Source organism: Marmota marmota, unplaced genomic scaffold (genome assembly GCF_001458135.2).
Source record: "Marmota marmota marmota unplaced genomic scaffold, marMar, whole genome shotgun sequence".
NCBI lineage: Eukaryota > Metazoa > Chordata > Mammalia > Rodentia > Sciuridae > Marmota > Marmota marmota.
In genome coordinates, this window is record NW_025999977.1 from 42,202,450 (window position 1) to 42,223,354 (window position 20,905).

Below are 20,905 nucleotides of genomic sequence, written 5' to 3' on the forward strand. Positions count from 1 at the left end.
CACAATATCAAGAAGACTATTCAAAATATTTTCTGTATAAGACACAGAAAGCAAAGGCTGAATATCACAGAACAGGAGGATATAACATTTTGAATATAATCAGTTTTAAGAGCAGAATCATATGATGAATACCTCTGGAACATTCTGAACTTTATAGTAAGTACCTGTAGTATCTTGCTTTGTCATAAACGATTCTACACCCGTAATAGCTGGAGGCCGAGGTAATCTCCGTGCAATACAAATCAAACATGACTGGAAATCTGTCCAAAAAAAGGAGAAATTGAGGAAAGAAGGTAGAGACAATGGTTTATAACTATCTGCTGTTAAAGATTTTTATAAAAACAATATATATTACAAGATTTGACATAATATTTGTAATCTCTTTGGTCTAAGAGTATACTAAAGTTTCTAGCAACCATAAACTGGCAGCTCTCGTTAGAAGAAAGTTAAAATAAAATATTCCTTCCCATGGAATGCTCTTACATAAAGTAGAAACAAATACATCTCATGTATTTGGATGATAACAATTGGAAGTATTAATTTTGGTTAGATTTAAGCAGCACCATGTTTTGTTTTTTGGTGCTGAGGATTAAATCCAAGACTTTTGCACATGCTAAAGCAGTTGCTCTGCCCGTGAGCTACATCCTGAGCTCTTAACACTTTGTGTTTTAAAGTATACTTTTTTAGTCAATTTCCTGAACCCATCAGTACTTTAGGGTTACAAAAAAGTATTCTGATAACCACCATGCAGATAATTATTACATGTGAAAAACAACCTTTACTTCTAAAGAAGTATTATTTTTCTGACATATAACTATATTCTTAGGATACACAATTTTTTTTAAGTCCCATTCTTAGATTTTGGCTCCCTTTCTTGGTCCTTACTCCAGTTCCAATTTGTGGTTCCTAAAATTAGCTCAGTCTAAGTGTACATGGAAGAGTTATCCACTGTCACATATTTGTCCATGCCAATACCATGTTCTTATTAGAGCTTCAGCAACATTTTCATCTAATCACAAGCCTTCTCCTTATAAATTATTTTTCATAGCCTGAAAAATATCTATTCTATGCTTTAATGTTCCCTACATTCTAAACTTGAAACTTTCTAAAAATCTGAGCTGTTCAATAGCTGTGGTACATTTCCAACTGACAACAGTTAGTTACAGCTCTTATTTCTTGAGAGTAAGTTGGTTTAAATTATTTGACATTTTAGTGCATCACCTTATAGCTGAGAGTTTGGAGGCATGTTAAAGGGGTGATTCTAGATGTTAGTAATTTTTTTAAATATTAAGAAATACATAGCAGCTGGGCATGGTGGCACATGTCTAAAATTCTAGCAGCTCAGGAGGCTGAGGCAGTTCAAAGCCAGTGCCAGCAACTTAGTGATGCCTTAAGCAACTTATTAAGACCCTGTTTCTAAATAAAATACTTTAAAAAGGTGTGGGGATGTGGCTTAGAGGTTAAGCACTCCCTGGTACCAAAAAAAGAAAGAAAGAAAAGAAATAAATAGCAAACTGAATTACTGCAATAGATAATACAGTATACAAAAATAAAATCTCAAGAAGGAAGTTCATAATTAATTCCCTCCCTGTCCTTTCAAGTCACTGAAAACCCAAACATTTTAAAATCACTCTATTCTTTACCTTCTCCATCTTCTTGAATCGATTTTGGCTGCGACACAGTGAAACACTGCATTACTTCATACCGCTGGCAGGCTTCTTGGTTCTCAGTACCTGGCTCATCTGGAGGGTGAATTAGCATCCTGCAGTTAAAAGTATGGCTATTTCGGCGTGTTGCCTCTTGAGGCCAAGGAACTCCATTTACTGCGGAAGGAAAATTGATATATGTGGTTGTGAAAAAAGTACAGACTCCAAAGATACAAAAGATATACTTCAAAGCATTTGGTCAATTAGATAACTAATAAAAGACAGATCACTTCAGATCTGACAATATCCTAAGGCAAGAGGGTACTTATCTTCCTCAGCAAACCTAAATATCTACCAGTTAAAAATCATAATATTTCCAAGAAAATATATAGGATCTCCCTCCCTCAAATACTCTAATATATTAAGACAAATTCAAAATCATTATTTTGCTCAGAATGTTATAGCAGACTATTTTTTTAGTTGTAGATGGACACAATACCTTTTTATTTAATTATTTTTTTATGTGGTGCTGAGGATCAAACCCAGGGTTTCGTATGTGTTAGGCAAGCGCTCTACCACTGAGCTACAATCCCAGCCCGCATATTGGTTTCTTAAAACCATTTTTCTTATATTTTATTAATTTAACTAGCATAGTTCATATGCTACAATGCCTTGCCTTCAGTAGATAATAAATTATACAAAAAAGAAAGATTGGGGCTGGGGATGTGGCTCAAGAGGTAGCGCGCTCGCTTGGCATGCACGGGGTGCTGGGTTCGATCCTCAGCACCACATAAAAAATAAAAAAATAAAGATGTTGTGTCTACCAAAAACTAAAAAATAAAAAAAAAATTACTAAAAAAAAAAGTCATGGTATCTGATTCAGTATAAGAAAATTGAATTCAGTTATAGAAAAAGGGTCTGTGCATTTCAAGTAGGAATCACTGTGTGAATGGCCATGATTTCCAGTCACAATGTCATAGTCAAACCATGGAGGTCATGAGGTGGTGGAAGGGTTTATACAGATGCTTTCTCACCATCCCTGCTTGTTTTCTTACCTTACACTCTCCATCGACCCACTTTCTTTTTTCCATCTCATCACTCTACAACTATTAGAGGAAAGCATAGAAACAAACCTATACTGGTGTTAAGAATCTTGGGTTCTGCTAGCTGTGAGGTTTGGGTTAATTAATCTTTGATTTCCAGTTGCTTCATCTTTAAAAATAAAGGGATCCATCACATTATGTCTCATTTATACTCTAAAATTCAATAATAAAACACCTAAGACCATTTGATACTATAAGTCAAATATTAAACCAGTCTTTTTTATAGAAACTATCATTCCAGGTCCCCAATTACCATAAACACATACTACCTCTTTTTAAAAAGAAATAAAGTTTCTATTCCATTGAGTAAACAATGGTAAAAAAATAAAGAGCTATGGATGCCATTTTACATGCATGTCTGATTTACTTGTATAGGATTTCTGGCCAGGTCCTTTTCTCTCCCACTTCTGAAGAACATGTAGTGAAATATGGAATAAAATTAATGTAAAAACTAACATAGTGATTTTTTTTTAGAGCGCTCATGCAACTGAATAAACTGTTTCAAGTTCTCTAATTCTTAGGAATTAGTGATAAAAAGCAATTTTAAGTTTTTGACACTGGTTTGAATAATATTTACCCATATCTATTTAGTAACAAGGGGAAGTTTCAACTTACTAATGGTATTTGAAAAGAAAGCTGCTTGCTAAATGTTGCTAGAAGAAATTAAGTTAAACATCAAATTCCATTTAGTTGAGGTAAAAAGAAAGAGGGTAGAGTAAAAATAAAGGGTGGAAAGGAGGCTCAGAGAAAGGGGAACGTAAGGATCCAAGAGAAGAAGAGATGGTATCAGGGAGGAGAATGTACTTCCTTAATCTCATAACCTATTACATTATAAAAAAAGCATAAGACTTTTTGAAAGGTTTTAAAAATGTTGAGAAATGATCACAACTAAAGTAATGTTGTTAACAATTTATATGTCAACTGTTATGGTTTGGATGTGAGGTGTCCCCCAAAAGTTCACGTGTGAGACAATGCAAGAAGGTTCAGAGGAGAAATGATTGGGTACTAAGAGTCTTAACCCAATCAGTGAATTAATCCCCTGATTGGGGATAACTGAATGGTAACTTAAGTGGTAGGGTGTGGCTGGAGGAGGTGGGAATTGGAAACGTGGCTTTGGGCTATATATTTGTATCAGAAGAGTAGAGTCTCTCTCTGCTTACTGATCATCATGCCAACTGCTTCCCTCTGCCACACTCTTCTGCCATGATGTTCTGTCTCATCTTGGAGCTGGCCTTCTATGGACTAAGACCTCTGAAACCATGAGCCCGTAAATAAACAACTCCTCCTCTATGATTGGTTTGGTTGGGTCACAGCAGTGAAAAAGCTAAACATCAACTATCATATCTTCTTTTTTTAATTTCTAATTTTGGTACTAGGAATTTAACCCAGGGGTACTTTACTACTGAGCTACATACCCAGCCCTTTTTATTCAGCCCTTTTTATTTTATTTTTTGATACAGGGTCTCACTAAGTTACTTAGGCTCTCATTAAGTTGTTGAGGCTGGCCTTAAACTTGAAATATTCCTACCTCAGCCTCCCAAATTGCCGGGATTATAATTGTGCACCGATGAGCCTGGCTCATATCTTCTTAAAGCAATAATAATAATACATAATAATAATAATTAGTAAGATCACTTCCAAACATATAGACCCCTCCAATATATGGTGATAAATATTTTACATGACTTTTCTAGATCTATACTTTAAAAGACAGGCACATTGGCGCAACTCAGCAAGACCCTGTCTCAAATAAAAAATAAAAAGGGCTGGAGATGCAGATCAGTTGTAAAGTGCCCCGGGGTTAAATAGTACCAAAAATAAATAAATAAAATAAAAAATAGAACCCCTGTATTTTATAATATTAATTACATTTCTTTTAAGTTGTCCAAATTAATTTGCTTGACATAGCTTATAACCTTTTTGAACCTAAATCTTTTAAACAGTAAGTATTGAAAAAGAAAATAACATCATAACACAAAGCTCTGTGTTATCTGTGAAATGGAATCAAAAGGATAGATCTAGATTTAGGAGGTATAAACTCTGACAAAACTCAGTTTAACTTAACCAGATGGAAAGCAGTTTACCTAATCTTTATGAAATTGCTTTCTTTTTCTCATCATGATTCCTTGTTAAAAGGATAATACCACTGCTAATATTAAAAACCACTGGTAACTGGTATTATAAATTAAAACAAAGTGTTACAAAACAAATAACAAAAGCCTTGTTAAAAGGCAGAAGTAGTGGCTGCAATTTAAAAAGAGCTGAGCACTAAATTCTCCTATTAAATGTGTTTTTTTTTTAAAGACCTCAATTTTAATGGAACAGATGAAGGGATGTATTATGAAAGGAAAAGACTGTCCTTCTGTGACATCAATTTCTAAGCTAAAAACTTAATCCAAAACACCAAGTTGTTTTGAATAATGCATCATTATGGATCTACTATAGATCTATCATTTTATGAAATAAAAATCTCCAAACATTTAGATAAAGCCAATAATAGTAGTAATAACAGTGACAATTTAAAGGGAATTCAGCCAGGGAATATGTTAAGCATCATTTATTCCTCAACCTTTCTGTTAGATGAGATCTGGGGATAAGGGAGTGGGGTCAGGTGTTTGATCTGAGGCCACATAGCTAGTGGGTAGTAGAGGAGTAATGCACTACCCTCTACCATTACTGTTTAACACCAAAAACCTGTGCTCTTAGCCACTGTGATGTTTTGCATCACTTGAGACACAAATGCCATGAATTTATGAGAACTATTTAAATTTTTTTCAAACTTCAATTTTCAATTTATTAAAAATTTGCAGGTAATGTTATAGTTTAGATGTGGTGTCCCCCAAAAGCTCACGTGTGAGACAATGCAAGAAGGTTCAGAGGAGAAATGATTGGGTTGTGAGAGCCTTAACCCAATCAGTCATTTAATCCCCTGATAGGGAAGTGAAGTGGTAGCCTGTGGCTAAAGGAGGTGGGAACTGGGGCATGCATTTGGATATTTGTATCTGGAGAGAAGAGTCTCTCTCTCTGCTTCCTGACCACCCTCATGTGAGCTGTTTCCCTCTGCCACCCTCTCCTGCTATGATGTTCAGCCTCACCTCGAGCCCCAAGAAATGGAGCTGGCCTTCTTTGAACTAAGACCTTTGAAACTGTGAGCCCTCAAATAAACTCTTCTTCCTCTATAATTGTGCTGGTTAGGTCCTTTAGCCATAGCAATGAGAAAGCTGACTAAAACATAAGTCTGTGTTCACTAACACCTTGGCCTTTCACAATCTAATCTTTTTATAAAACTCATCTGTGCATACTTGTCCTATAGGATAAAATCTCAGTATGCTAGCCTCCCTGTATTAAGATTTTATTTATTTACTTAAAAAATGTGCTGGGGCTGGGATGGTAGCTCAGTGGCAGAGTGCTTGCCTAGCATGTGTGAGGCACTGGGCTTGATCCTTAGCACCATATAAAATAAACAAATAAAATAAAGGCATTCTGTTTATCTATAACTACAAAAAAAATTTTTAAATGTTGATCTTAAAAAGCATGGATTGATTATTTCCTTCCCCAGAACTGAAGATTGAAGCCAGGGGCACTCTACCATTCAACTACATCCCCACCCATTTTTGTTTTTGTTGTTGTCTGAGATAGAGCCTTGCTAAATTGCTGAGGCTAGCCTCAAACTTGCAATCATCCTCCATCAGCTTCCTGTGTTGCTGGGATTACAGGTGAGCCCCACCACATTTGGCTCAAAAACTGTGGGTTTTGGATACTGAAATCTTCTAAATCAGCAAATTCAAAAGCATTTTTAAGGGCTGTGATTGCAGTTCAGTGGTACAGCGCTTGCCTATCATGTATAAGGCACTGGGTTTGATCCTCAGCATCACATAAAAATAAATAAATGAAATATAGGTATTATATCCATCTACAACTAAAAAATTTTAAAAAGAATTTTTTTAAACAATCTGGCTTTTTTATTCAAAATTTCCCCTTGATAACAAATGGTGATTAGCCACCCGGTGATCTACTCTCTACACTAATCTTGTGCTACTCTTCCTGTCTACTGTGCTCGGTAGCAGAGGCAGTCAAACTGTATTATTTCATCATATTTCCATTCTTTGATTCTCCAGGGGAATAAGAGAAAGGTACCTGGCAGCAGAAGTCTCACAGCCACCCTACTGTGGAAGGAGGCTGCTCAGAGAAGAAGGCAAGGACTGTTAGGCCAGCTGAGAATAAGAGTCCTGCATGTGGCCAGGAGCAGCATTACCAACAGGTTAGCTCTTAGATGATGTGCCCTCTATATTTACCCCCTGACAGTGATTGGGAGCAACCTGAATAGTCACGGATCTACAGTAATCATGGTGAGAAGATTAATGTTTGGCCCTCCCACAAACAATAAGCCCCTTCTTCAGGAGGCAGAAGATAGATCAATTTTGTTTTCCATGACCTCAGTTCTCCTAACCAGGCAAGTTCTTAAACCCAACAGATAGTTTGTTATCACAGATGAGAAAATGAAATGATTTTGTGAAACATAAAAATAAAATGCAGTATCTTAGTTAAATCCACATGTCAGTATTCCTTAAAATCTGTGGAAATCAGAACAAAAGAAATCTAGAGTCCAGTGCTAGGGAAAGAAATCTCAGTATTACCCACAGTGATGTCAAGGGAACATTAAATTGTTTGACTTCCCTATCTGCCTGCCTCAATTTCCATACTAAATATTGGTTACAGTCCCAACTCTACTATTCAGATGCTTCATCATGTATCATCAATGTGGAAAACTGATGTGTGATTAATTTATCTGTGAAGAAACCGGTCTTATTTCAGAGCTCGTTAAACAAAGAAATGATGGGAAATACCATATACTTCCCATTTGTCAACAAAATGTACACTGACTATTGGAAACACTCAGATAGAAACATAGGAATTCAATCACCAAAAATAATTGAAACTTGAGTGCTGGAAAGCTTTAGTAGGAGCCTGAAATGTTAAGAAATAAACAAATGGCTACTGTTAGGCCATCCATTGTAAGGAAAATAAAAGTGGGGCACGAGAAGAGTTCTCTCCACACAATCCATGCCTTCAGAGATTTAGTAAAAGTCACCTAACTCCTAAGGATACAGCCCTGCCCCAAAATACAATTTAATAAATGGAACAACAACTGGAAACCAACCCTATCCATCCTCTTGGCTAGAGTCCTTGGCAGTGGACGAGTCATCCAATCAGTCCTGGCACTGCTGAGTTCAAAGTACTTACATCTAAAAATGTCAATTTCAACAGGTATATAATATGGCAATATATCCCCACCCTCGTCTTTCTTTTCTTTTTCTTTAAGCAGTGTAGTGGGAAAGGGACATATATCCCTTCTTGAACATAATCAAAACTGAAAACAAAGTGAATTTTCTTGCGGCAAGGCAACTAACTGCTCTGTCTCCCACTACTGTCCAAGATCATGAGGACACTGACAATAATAACAGAGGAAGACAATGCATGCTCTCTTACCAGCTATTCAACATATCAAAAGCTGAAATTGTATTAAAATATTTTAAATATATATTATTTTATACTATAAAAATATATAATATTATGTTATAGATTTAATAATAATCAAATATTATCATATATATTATGAAGAAAGAAGCTATGAAGAGTTAGTACTCTTTTTAAAAATAAATTTCTTTCTACCTAGGGATTTTGGTAGCAGATTCTTGACAAATTCTGCATGATCTCCCACGTGCAGTATGCTGTAGACGCTGGTATTCATTAATTCCTCCTGATTGTAACCCAAGTAGCTGGTCACATTCTCTGACACAAATACAATTCTCCCTTCACAGTTCACAACAAAGAAAAATCCATCCAAAGCCTGCAAAGCCAAAAAGAAAAAAAAAAAAAGAATTAAGAGATGGGGAGGTTAAAAGATAACAGAAAAGTAAACATATATTTCTTTGTCTATATATATGTCAAGTTAAAGGTAAGGGATTGCTGAAGATACCCCTTGGATACACAGGAGCCTGTTGTTATTTGTGACAAAACACTCAAAACAACTGCCTAACAATATTGAAGTCTATTCATTTTTATTTTTAGAAAAGGGAAGTTTCCCAAGTTGTGGCCTTTTCTATAGTAAGTGACTGGTGATAATATGCTACCTAGCAGATATTTCCCTAAAAATAAACACAATTTTTTTTCTATAGAGCTAAGAGGATAAAGGGGGTCAGGATTTTTAAACAGACTATATGCTAATGTTTTAAGGAGGCATGAATGTTTCAAGTAGAATGAGTCTGTCAACTTTCTTCCTTAGAAATACGTTTTATGAGACAGGCTGGGTGGCACATGTGTACAATCCCAGTTACTTCAGAGGCTAAGCAGGAACATCATGAGTTTGAGATCAGCCTAGGCAACTTAGTGAGACGTTGTCTCAAAGACAGAAAGCCTCCAAAAAAAAAGAAAAAAAAGAAAGAAAGAAAGAAATTTTAAGGTAGCAGATATGAAGTAACTATCCCATTCATTCAATCATAAAAATCTGTGTTAGTGAATACCTGTTCTCTGTCCTCAAGGGATTTGTGGTAAAGTGAGAGAGAGGCATTAAACATAATAAAATATCAGTGAAAAATGCAGTAGCAGAGATACTAAATATTCTATGAGCATACAGAAGGACACCTAATTTGCAACAAAAGGTTCCTTACAGAGCCCTACCCAACTTATACAAGGCACAGGGCAGAGGGGAAGAGGACTAGCATGGCACAGAAAGGGAAGGCTTAAGCAGTGTGGAGCTGCTGCAGTAGATAGCCCAGGGCAAGCCTGTGACAGGAAGAGTCAGCAGAGTGGTCAGGAACCAAATCCCAGAGATCTCCTAAGCACTGAGATGGAGCCAGGGAACTCCAAAAAGAAACATAAGTGCCCCAGAAGGTACACTATATCTAGGGGGTGCAGGAGAAAAGCTAGAACCTCTATTTGTATTGTAATCTAAAACACAAAGAAATCACACTTAACATACAAAAACACACTTAATATACAAAAACACACTGATGCCTCACTCAGTTCAGATAGCCACAACCCTGGAATCCTGAGGGAAGATTCAGAATACTGAGGTTGACAACGGTACTTTACTTATTTGGAATATTCCCATATATTTGCAATATGCTGCAGCTTACTTGCTACAGAATGTATAAGCAATAAAAATGAGACCTTCAAAGAAAAGAAATGTTTACCAAATTTTGGATGTAATATGACCATTAAAATCCTTGTATCACACAAGAGTCTGTTGTTATTTGTGGCAAAACACTTAAAACAGCTGCCTAACAATATTGAGGACTACTCATTTTCTTTTCATAAAAGGCAAGTTTCCCAAATGTAACCTTTTCTATAATAAGTGGTTAATGATATTATGCTAACTAACAGACAGTTCCCTAAAAATAAACACGATTGTTTTCCTTTAGGATTAAGATCATACTCCAACAATAAATGAAAAATAAACTGCTTTTCAAAAAACCATTATGCTATAGAGACAACATGTGAAAACAGAAGTTTAGAAATGTTACCAAAGTTTTGATTTTGTTGCTGAAAACGATGTAAAATGCACATAAAAATTTCTCTCCTCAGTTTAAATTCTTTGAAACTTTGACCTGTTGAAAAACCTTTCAACAAGAGTTTAAATGGGCTTAAATTCATTCTTAAAATATGAAAATGCAACTTGTTCTGATTCACTTAGAAGAATCACTCTCTGAGATCAAGAAAGATGACAGGTCAATGAAAACCTCTGTATAATGGGATAGGATTTTAAAACGAGTAAATTGTGATTTAATAGATGCATTCAATGTAAGACTTTTCCTTTTGAATCTACTTATTTTTGTGAGGTATCTTTTTCAGCTAAGATTATTAATTTTTTAAAATGACAATTATATATTTGTGGTACAATGCTTTGAAATATGTATACATTATAAAATGGCTAAATTACACTTATTAACATGTGCATGTGCATCTTCTTTGTGATGAAAACACTTAAAATCTAGTCTCTTAGCAACTTTTAGTATATAATGATTGTAATAATTGTTAACACAGGGTTGGGAATGTGGCTCAAGCGGTAGCGCGCTCGCCTGGCATGCGTGAGGCCCAGGTTCAATCCTCAGCACCACATACAAACAAAGATGTTGTGTCCGACGAAAACTAGAAAAAAAATAAATATTAAAATTCTCTCTCACTCTCTCTTTAAAAAAAAAAATAATTGTTAACACAACGGAATACAATAGGTCTTATTCCTCCTGTTTACTTGATTTTTTTTTCTTTCTTTCTTTTTTTTTTTTGTAGGGACTGGGTCAAGGGTTGAATCTAGTTGAATCATGTTCTACTACTGAGCCACTATACTCTACCCCAGCCCTAAATGAATTTTTTTGTCCTTTGAACAACATATTAAATCCCTACCCAGCCCCCATCTCCCAACCTCTAGTGACCAGTGTTCTACTCTCTGCTTCTTTTGAGTTTGCTTTCTTTGATTATGTGGTACCTGTCTTTCTGTGACTGGCTTATTTCACTTAGTATAATGTTCTCTGGGTTCATCTATGTTGTCAACTAGATACAACTAGAGCTCCTTTTTGTCCCCCCCTTAAAGGCTCAATAGTATTCTATTGTGAATTATCCGTTCATCTGCTGACACACATTTAAGGTTGAAGTGCAAATTAAAACCACTATGAGAACCACCTCACACTTGCTGAAATTGCTATTATCAAAATGACAAGATAACAAATATGTGGAAAAAAGGAGATGGGAATGTAAACTGGTACAACTATTATGGAAAACAGTCTGAAGAAATTCTCAAAAAATTAAAAACAGAATTATCAGATAACCAGCAATTCCTGGATGGATATCCATGGGAATTAAAATCAGTATATTCGAGAAATATTAGAGATCTCATGCTCATTGTAGCAGTATTCACAACAGCCAAGATACAGAATCAACCTAGGAGCCCATCAATGGATGAATGGATGAGATTATTGTTTAAATCATTCAAACCAAATATTAAATAAGCTGAATTTAGAACTACATTTCCAAATTCCTCATTGCAAAGCATATGACCAAGATTTTAAAAAGCAATGAAGCACAGTTCCATGTTCTTATTAAAAACATTACTATTTTCTTTGGCAAGAAAAAATAAAGCTATTTTTATTCCACATGATTCCTATGACTATTTCTTATTTAGTTCATAATACAAAGGGAAAAGGGATATTATGATCAGGCATAAGTAAACCTCAACACTAGACAAATCTTCTAAAAACTAGTTTAAGTTTAGATGGACATAGGAAAGCACCCTCATACCCAACTAATATATTTAGCTATAAATTTCATAGTTGGTGATCAATTTATACTTGTTTGCATTGCAGTTTATATGAAAATAGAATTGAAATATACATTTTTAAAGCACATCTAAAATTTCTTTTACAATATTCTTGGATAATAATTGGATCAGTATAAATATAACTTAACTTCCTTAAATTTTTGTTTTTATACTTAAACAAATTTTTTAAATATGAGGATGAAGCAAATAGTAGATCTGCAAAAATCCCACCCCAAAGAGAATGGTAATATTTCAGGAAATACTGTTTGAAACTATTCCTAGGAATATACAAAGATTTATACTTTCTAAAAGTATATCTGATTAATATAATCAGCTATTAATTGCTCCTGTTCTATAAGTTTCCTCATATGTTGTACATACAATCAATTTCTACGTGTGCTCTTAGGGAGGAATCTTCCTGTTCCTCTGTGTTCTGACAGCTGGTCTCATGTTGTGCTGCGCATAGAGATGATAACAAATGCTTGTCCACTGAGTAGAACAAAGTCAATTGGAGAGCTTTTCCCTCTACCTAAGATGTTGCCCTTTGAAGAGAAACACCTTGTATCTCAGCAGGGCTCACAATGGCCAAGGCTTTTCACAGGGGCCTGACTTTAAATGAGACTACCACATAGGAGTTAGTCACTGGACAAAATTCCGGGAATAAAACACATAATTGTCAATATCTTGGTAGTCTCTGAGGGGGAAAAAGACAAGTACACCCAGATATAAGTTAGTACAAAAGAGGAATTCACAAAAGTTACAGACATAGAGTGAGGCTCCCACAGTGGGGAAGGGATAAACATGCCTTGGGTGAGGTTTCTTGAAGGAGGTGATACTCCTCCTGACCTGAGGCTTGAAGGACAGAGGGGCAATGAAGGTGGACCAGGGAAGGAAAGGACAGAGGAAACAATTCAGAGACATTTTTTTTAAGTGTTCTTTTACGTATTTGTAATATCTGTGTTACATTTAATAGAAAAAAATCATTTTAATTTTCAAGGAAAAACAAAAAAATAAGGAATATATCCTGAAGACAATGAGTGACATGCTCTGCTTCTACAAAGATCCACTAGCAGTGGGTGTGGGGTGTAGATCCAAGGAAGACCAGGTACAATGCTATCATGTCACTTGTTCAAACAAGTGCCTGAACTGAGCAATGGTAGTGGAAGTGATAGAACTTGATAGGGGATAGAATAAACAGCACCTGGTGGCCTCCAGCAGCTGTGGAAGCTGTGGAAAAAAAAAAATAGACATAGACATAGATACAGACTTGGATAAAGTTTCCCAGGAAATACGAACAGAACAACAAAAGGAAAAGAGCCAAGGTTAGAACCCTGAGCAATTCGAACATTTATGAGGAAGTTAAAGAAGCAAAATTCTGAAAAAGAGGGTAAAGAGTAGCCAGAAAGTCAAAGAAAAGTGTACCATTCAAGAGGTCATGGGAGGGCTGGGGTTGTGGCTTAGTGGCAGAGAGATCACCTAGCATGTTCGAGGCCTTGAGTTTGATTCTCAGCACTGCATAAAAATAAATACAGATATTATGTCCAACTACAACTAAAAAATTATATATATATATACATATATATATGTATATATATATATATGTATGTATATATATATACATACATATATACATATATATATATATATATTTTTTTTTTTTTTTTTTTAAAGAAGTAATGGGAGCTGGGAATGGTGTTGCATGCCTGTAATCCTAGCAGCTCGGGAGGCTGAGACAGGAAGATCACCGAGTTCAAAGCCAACCTCAAAAGTGAGGTGCTAAACAACTCAGTGAGACCCTGTCTCTAAATAAAATACAAAACAGGGCTAGGGATGTGGCTCAGTGGTTGAGTGCCCCTGAATTCAGTCCCCCCAAAAAAGAGGTCATGGATATTTCAAGCAAGAGGGAAGAGGTGGCCAGGTGTCCAAAGCCACATAGAAATGTAAAGAATGGTGTTAAGCAAGGTAAAGAAGATTGAATGTACATGCAAAGTACGAGATCTCATTGTCTGAAACAGAATTTTTCTTGGCCATAATGAGAAATAAGGAGGGTTGGGGTAAATAATGGTAAGTTTTGAGTAGGAAGGAGGCAGAAGAATTTAGCAGGAAACAACAGTTTGAGGAGTTTAAATACAAATGTTAATGAATTGTCGATTTTAATTTTAATAACAATTTAATCCTAATAACAATTCCATGATGGGATCATGAATTCATCTAGTAGATTGACACGCAGTAGGTGTTCCTCAAAGATCTGTTGAATAAATAAATCCTAATACATCTCTCTCAAGTTGTGAAGAAATTTCCTCTAATACCTTTCCTTCTTAACTCATGCTGTCTTTATTTTATGTTTAAAGTAAAAAGAGAAATAAATTAAATGTTGCATAGTGAGAATTTTTCATACTATGTTGGACACTGGGTCACTTTTCAGAAGTGGAGAACTTCCATCTGGGCAAGCTATTCAAATGAACTTCCTGCAGTAATGGAAATCTCTGTATCTGTTGTACAACAGAGATGTGACTATATACAAGTAGATAACAGAACACTTTAAATGTGAATGATCAGACTGAGGCATTGCATTTTTAACTCTTCTAACTTAAATTTAAATGTCCATGTGGCCAGTGGCTATCATGTTAAACAGTGCAGCTCTAAACTGCAGCCTGAATAATGTAACAGAAAATCTCTTGGCAATTTTTCTACCACTTCCTGCACTAGATGCTCTGAATTAGACTCCATAAAGTTTTGATCAATAGGTACAAAGTTGGGGGATAAAGAAGGGATAGAAAAGATACTATGTTGTCCATGAGAGCAACATTGAAGTCTATAAAATTCAGTAATTCTATTTTAAAGTTTATTTCACATAACTGCAGCTCATCAATAAAAATATCACTAGTTTCTTGAGGTCAAGGTTTTAAATAAATTTCTACTATTTTCAAATTTCTAATTTGATTTGCTTTTTTGTATTTGAAAATGCTCATTTAACAACATTTAATTCATGTGTGTTAGTTTTCCTTTGATTTATGATAGTTTTCAGGGTAATATAATTGCATCAACTGAAAAAAATTCTCATTTTGCCCTTTTTAAAAAAATTAGAGCTTTATGGTTAATCTCATAGTAGTTGGGTTCATCTCTACATACTCATACATGCATAGAAATCTATTTCAGTCCAAGATCCCCCTTTTCCATTCTACCCTCTTCCGTCCTCTTCTCCTTTCTCCACTCTACTAGATTCACTTTGCCTTCTTGTAGTTAGTTTTGAATGAATGCTGTCCTATTATTGTCTGCCGACTTGAAAGAAGGTGGATTTTTCTGATAGAGAAATAATGATTTTTCTTATCAATTAAAGTAAAAGTAGTACTATTCTGTTTCTAGTTGTGCTTTATTCAGTTGTAGATATTCTATTTGCCCTCCTCATTAATCTGTGTGTTTACTGAGGACTGTATGGAAAGACTAAGATTTAAATGATCATTGTTTCCCTACAAGAACTCTCAAAGAATTGTATAACTAATACTTCTTCAGTGTCTCAAATGACACTATATGCATATATACAGACAGACAGATACACACACACACACATACACACACTTATATAAAATTTAATTATTTGAAAGGAAATACAAAGTTCTGGCCAGTTTAATAATTCAGAGCTAAGAAGCATAATTCCCATAGAAAAACTAGGAGGGGTGAAAACACAAGTCTACAACTTCTGCAAAGTAGCAGCAAGAAGTGCCAGGAAAGTTCAGATCAGGTTTCCAGGGGTCCAGTTGCAATAGAGTAGCAGGATGTGGCAAGTAGTGAATAGAGAGCAGAGATGAAGGTGGAAGTGAGACATTTTTTTCACTTATTTCTCTCCATATTAAATTAAAAACTTCAAAATTCAGCAAAATTGAAAGAATTTGGGAGTGAAAATGTGTATATCCACCACCCAGATTCTACCAATAACATTTCAAAAAATATTTTTAGTTGTAGATGGACATAATAACTTTATTTTACTTATTTTTATATGTGGTGCTGAGGATTGAACCCAGTACCTCACATGTGCTAGGCAAGCACTGTACCACTGAGCCATAATCCCAGCCCAACCAACAACATTTTTACTACACTGTTAAAATACTGTTTTCTAAGATGCAATCATGTATAATGCGATCAATCTGATAGGCTATAGAAAGAACGTAATAAAAAAAAATCAGCCTCAGTTATATGTAGTGTCTTTCCCTGCCCCTCTGGTTCTGGGAACGAATTTGCTCACAGTAGTTTCCATACCCATTTCAATAGCAAATGTCTATTATATTTTACAAAATTGTGTGCTGTTTCCTAGTAAAAATCATTAGAATCAAATATAAAGTAACAAAACGCTTTTATAATGTGGATGAGAAATGAAGTATTTAGGTTTTTGAGGGGGATGTTACTAAGAGCAGGACAGCTTGTTGTAAGTACAGAACAGAAGATGGGGAGAAGTAAAGGCAAGGAGGACATATTTGGATGTCCACCCTATAGGATGAAGAGGGAAGCAACATTAATACAAATACTCTGGGGCTGGAAAAGCAAGAACTGAATTTTGAGATTTTTTTTTACATTAGCCATAGGTAGAGGGAACTATTATTAATATAAAAGATGAAAAAGTTATGGTAGTAGGACAAAATGTATAAAATAATTTGAAAATAAAGAGACATATGCATATTTGTTAAGAAGACTATCAGAAAGGAGGACTTGAAGAAAGGACAAGGAAAGAAGAATTTATATATATTTGTGTTTAATATATATAAAATTTGGTCTAGAGATAGAAAAGTAGGCATGGTGGCAAATGAGTGTATATGGACGCAGAGATGTGTGTTTCTGAACATTCATGTATGAGAGAAAGCATTTAAAGTGATGAGACTGCCTGGAAATAAAATTTATGTGCTGAAAATACAGAAGGTGAAAATCAGATGGGAGAGACAGTGCTGAAAATTACACAGTAATTACATTGTCATTCAAGTTTAAAAGTGCCTCACTTTACAAAGTTTGATAGTAATTCTCTTAGAATGTTTACATAAGCAATTTTAAAAATTTTATTCAGAAAACCTTCCACAACATCTACTCCAATAAAGTGAGGCAACCTTCATTTAAAAATGAAATTCTATAGTATCATAGATAGTACTAGGAGCTAAACAATGCTGATGTTTTATTTTCCCAGCTAGTTCTAACCATCTCAGAAATAAAAGACAAAGTCATGTAGTAGGCTACATCTGACAACCTGAAACACTTTTATGAAAATATCTCATATTCATTATTCACATTTAACTCTGAAATAGTTATCAACTATCAAATAGTTTTCATAATAAAGTAATTACAAAAAGTTATTAAAAATGTGGCTTTGTTTCACAGTTTATTAACTGAATGTGAGACATAAAAAAAGATGATGAAAAAGACCAAATTGGCAAGAACAAAGATTTTAATTTCGGGGTCAATGAGGACATTTACCTCCAAAAGAAGAGGTCCCAAGGATTCCTTTTCTATTACTCCTTGACTACTCGATGAGATATCTGATTTCTGAACATCATCATCAGTTGTTGATTTTTCTGCAATAAAGAAACTTCAAAAATCACACATCCAAAAAGAGTTCATTTCTGTAAAGGCAAGCTCTAACAATAAATAATAATAAAAAAAAATCAAGTTCATGTTGATTAAATTACAGTATATGAAAAGCAAAACATTTACAATTTTAGAGAAAACCTAAGATAGGAATCATTATGAATAGTTTCCATCCTAAGGTATGTGAAACAGAAGCAATGTGCAATTTCTGGGTCTTGGCTGTAAAACGGAGGAGGCATGCCTTGAAATTCTTATCAGCTGGTACATGGGCAAGTGAGCCTTGCTGACCACATGGATAATGGCAATGCCCTAAGAATGGCAGAATAAAAAAGATAGAAGGAGTGTGAATTCTTGATACCTACCCAGACTATCTTGTTAAAGCCATTGCATTTTGGGTATCTTGGTACAGTAGCATGGCTGATATTCTATTTAATGTACTCCATTCTTCTCAATAACAAGCTTATTTGCTGTAGTCTGCTCATATTTGTGCCCTTGATAGACATACTCTATTGATATGCTATCATGAAAGGTAAGAATTTAACTTAGACCAACCTGCTACAACACACATTTCCCCTCCTCTCAATATATGTAGTTAAAACAATTCTTACAGCAATCAATACTTAGTATCTATGTTACTGTGGATAAATAAATATACTTTATAAGTAAGCCAAGGTATGTGCTATCATTTTAATTTCTCTTATGTTGTATGTAGTTTCAAATTTCCAGCATAGTTTAAATCATCCCTGCCTGAAATATCCTCCTGAGTTTAAAATTTTCTCTCAATTTGTCAGTTATCAGACACTCTTATGTCTTCCTTTTATTTATTTATTTCATGGAAATATTCCTCCTAGAGTCTTCTATCCACCTGTTCCACTGCAGCTGGCTATTTTGTCAGGGTGTGGCACAACTGTAATCTTGGCTCTCCTTTTAGTTTTCTTGAGCATTAAGATTTTATTCGTTTCTCCGGGTTAAGATCCTAAGCCTTTGTTTCTTTGTTTACTACTTAGGTTTTGATGGAGATTTCTGGGAAAGGTACATTGGGAGATAACATTTTTGAGGCTGACCGTCTGAAAATATCTGTGTTCCACTTATAACAATTTGGATGAATTCAGAATTCTAGGTCTAATAATAAGTCTAGTTCTCAAAGTTATTTAGAACCCATTCCAAAAGCAATTTAGTGTGTTAAGACCTATTTTTTCTTCTCTCTCTTTTTTCTTCTTCCTGGTGCTTTAAAATATCACTAAATTGTATATCAGTGTAAATTTTTTTCATTAACTATGCTGGGTACTACAAAATCGGTTTCAATCTAGAAACTTATACCCTTTGAGTTATATGAAAAATTTTTAAAAATTCCTCTTATCATTTATTCATCTCTACCTAGTCTGTTCTTTTTTTCCGAGATTAATCATTATATTACAGCTTTTGAACCAATTCTATAAATTTCTTATCTTTTCTCTTGCTTTCCATTCCTTGTCTATTTATTTTACTTCCTCTGTTTATTTTCGTCAAATTCTTATATGTCATACATAAAAAAGTATTGTGGGGAATATAAATCAAGAAAATTTAAAGGTGCAAAGATGTATAAGATTTTCCTAAATTTTAAATAAGATAGTTGGGAACAATTTCATTGATAGGATGCATTTGTGCATAGACACAAAAGGGGTGAAAGAGTGAGCCATGTGGATGTCTAGAGAAGAACATTTCAGACAGAACAGTGGGTTTAAACACCTCAGAGTGAGTGTGGATGGCTGGGCAGAAGGTATGAGGAGGCAAAGAGGAGAAATGTGGTACAGAGGTAAAGATTTTTTCAGATATCCTAGGGTTTTTGTTTTTTGTTTTTTTGTTACTAGGGATTGAACTAAGGGGCACGCAACCACTGAGCCATATCCCCAGCACTACTTTGTATCTTTTTTTTAATATATAATTTTTAAGTTGTTGATAGACCTTTATTTATTTACTTATATGTGGTGCTGAGAATTGAACCCAGTGCCCCATATATGCCAGACAAGTGTGCTACTGCTAAGCCATAGCCCCAGCCCCACCATTTTGTATCTTATTTAGAGACAGGGTTACTTAGCGCCTGGCTTTGAACTCACGATCCTCCTGTCTCAGCCTCCAGAGCCATTGATTACACTGCACCTGGCCAGATGTCCTTTTGCTAAGTTCCCAAAGTTACTCTTTTTCATGGGTAAAACATCTTTGCTGTGCCTCTGAGGAACTGTTAAGATTTCTTCTGCTTCCTGTATTCTCTGCTTCCTCTGAGTTCCCTTTTTCTTTTGTGTGTTTGCTTGCTTTGTTCTTTCACATTACAGGTTTTCCTAAAATACATGGGGTTTTGTTCATAATAAAGGATAAAGTTCTAAAATGCCGACTGACAACTGTGTGAGAAGTGGAGGCAAGGTGAGAAGCGAATTTTTCATTTGAGGACCATCCCCTAATTTCTCTTCCTTTGGACTGCTCAGTGTACCCAGAAGAATGCCACCATCATCAGCTTAGAGTGTGTGAGCCAGGCTGCTGGTCTGTAGGCTTCCAGTACAGTTTCTCCTGTTTGCTAAATCAGTTGTCACTAAACTGTTTTTTAGCTTCTAAAAATCTTTAAATCTTTATATCACAGAACTAATCAACTCAAGTTTATTTGTCTATAGTTTAATCATACTTTTGCTACTAATCTAGCTTGTTACTTGTGCTTTACTCACCATAGATTATTTGCTTTTTGTTTATACAACATTCAGTCTAAAATCACCCTCAGAAGCACTTTTCTGTGGCACTTTCATGGGGCTAGGTGTGGGAACATTCCTTCAAAAAATGTCTTCTTGCCTTTGTGTCTGGTAGGCAACCCAGGGGTTTAATGGTGTGTGGTTTCCAGTCAATATGGGTAATATGAATATGAATAATAAGAGTTTTTTCAAAGATTATCCCCCACCTCTGCACCTACTCTTGCCAGGCAGAGGCAAGATTCCTCAGGCAGGCTGGTTTTCCCTTCATGAAGTCACTGTTCTTTACAGAGTCACTGTAGCCTCAGGTCACACACTTGACTTGTGTCTCCTATCTTAATCTGCTGTGCCACTGGGTCCTATAACCTCCCCAGGCAACTAACTTTTTTTTTTTTTTATTGTTGGTTGTTCAAAACATTACATAGTTCTTGATATATCATATTTCACACTTTGATTCAAGTGGGTTATGAACTCCCATTTTTACCCCGTATACAGATTGCAGAATCACATCAGTTACACATCCATTGATTTACATATTGCCATACTAGTGTCTGTTGT

General features: G+C 35.2%; 1 protein-coding gene across 8 annotated transcripts in view; it reads right to left on the reverse strand.

Moving 5' to 3' along the window:
• The window catches only part of Ncoa1 (nuclear receptor coactivator 1), a 193,551-nt gene that overhangs the window by 84,116 nt on the left and 88,530 nt on the right, over positions 1–20,905 (reverse strand). For all 8 annotated transcript variants that reach the window (XM_048804735.1, XM_015479918.2, XM_048804734.1 and 5 more), the window contains exons 4-7: positions 17,523–17,620; positions 8,423–8,600; positions 1,644–1,823; positions 165–260 (exon numbers count right to left, since the gene is read on the reverse strand). In XM_048804735.1, coding sequence (XP_048660692.1) covers positions 165–260; positions 1,644–1,823; positions 8,423–8,600; positions 17,523–17,620 — 552 coding nt within the window. The remainder of the gene's footprint in view (positions 1–164; positions 261–1,643; positions 1,824–8,422; positions 8,601–17,522; positions 17,621–20,905) is intronic.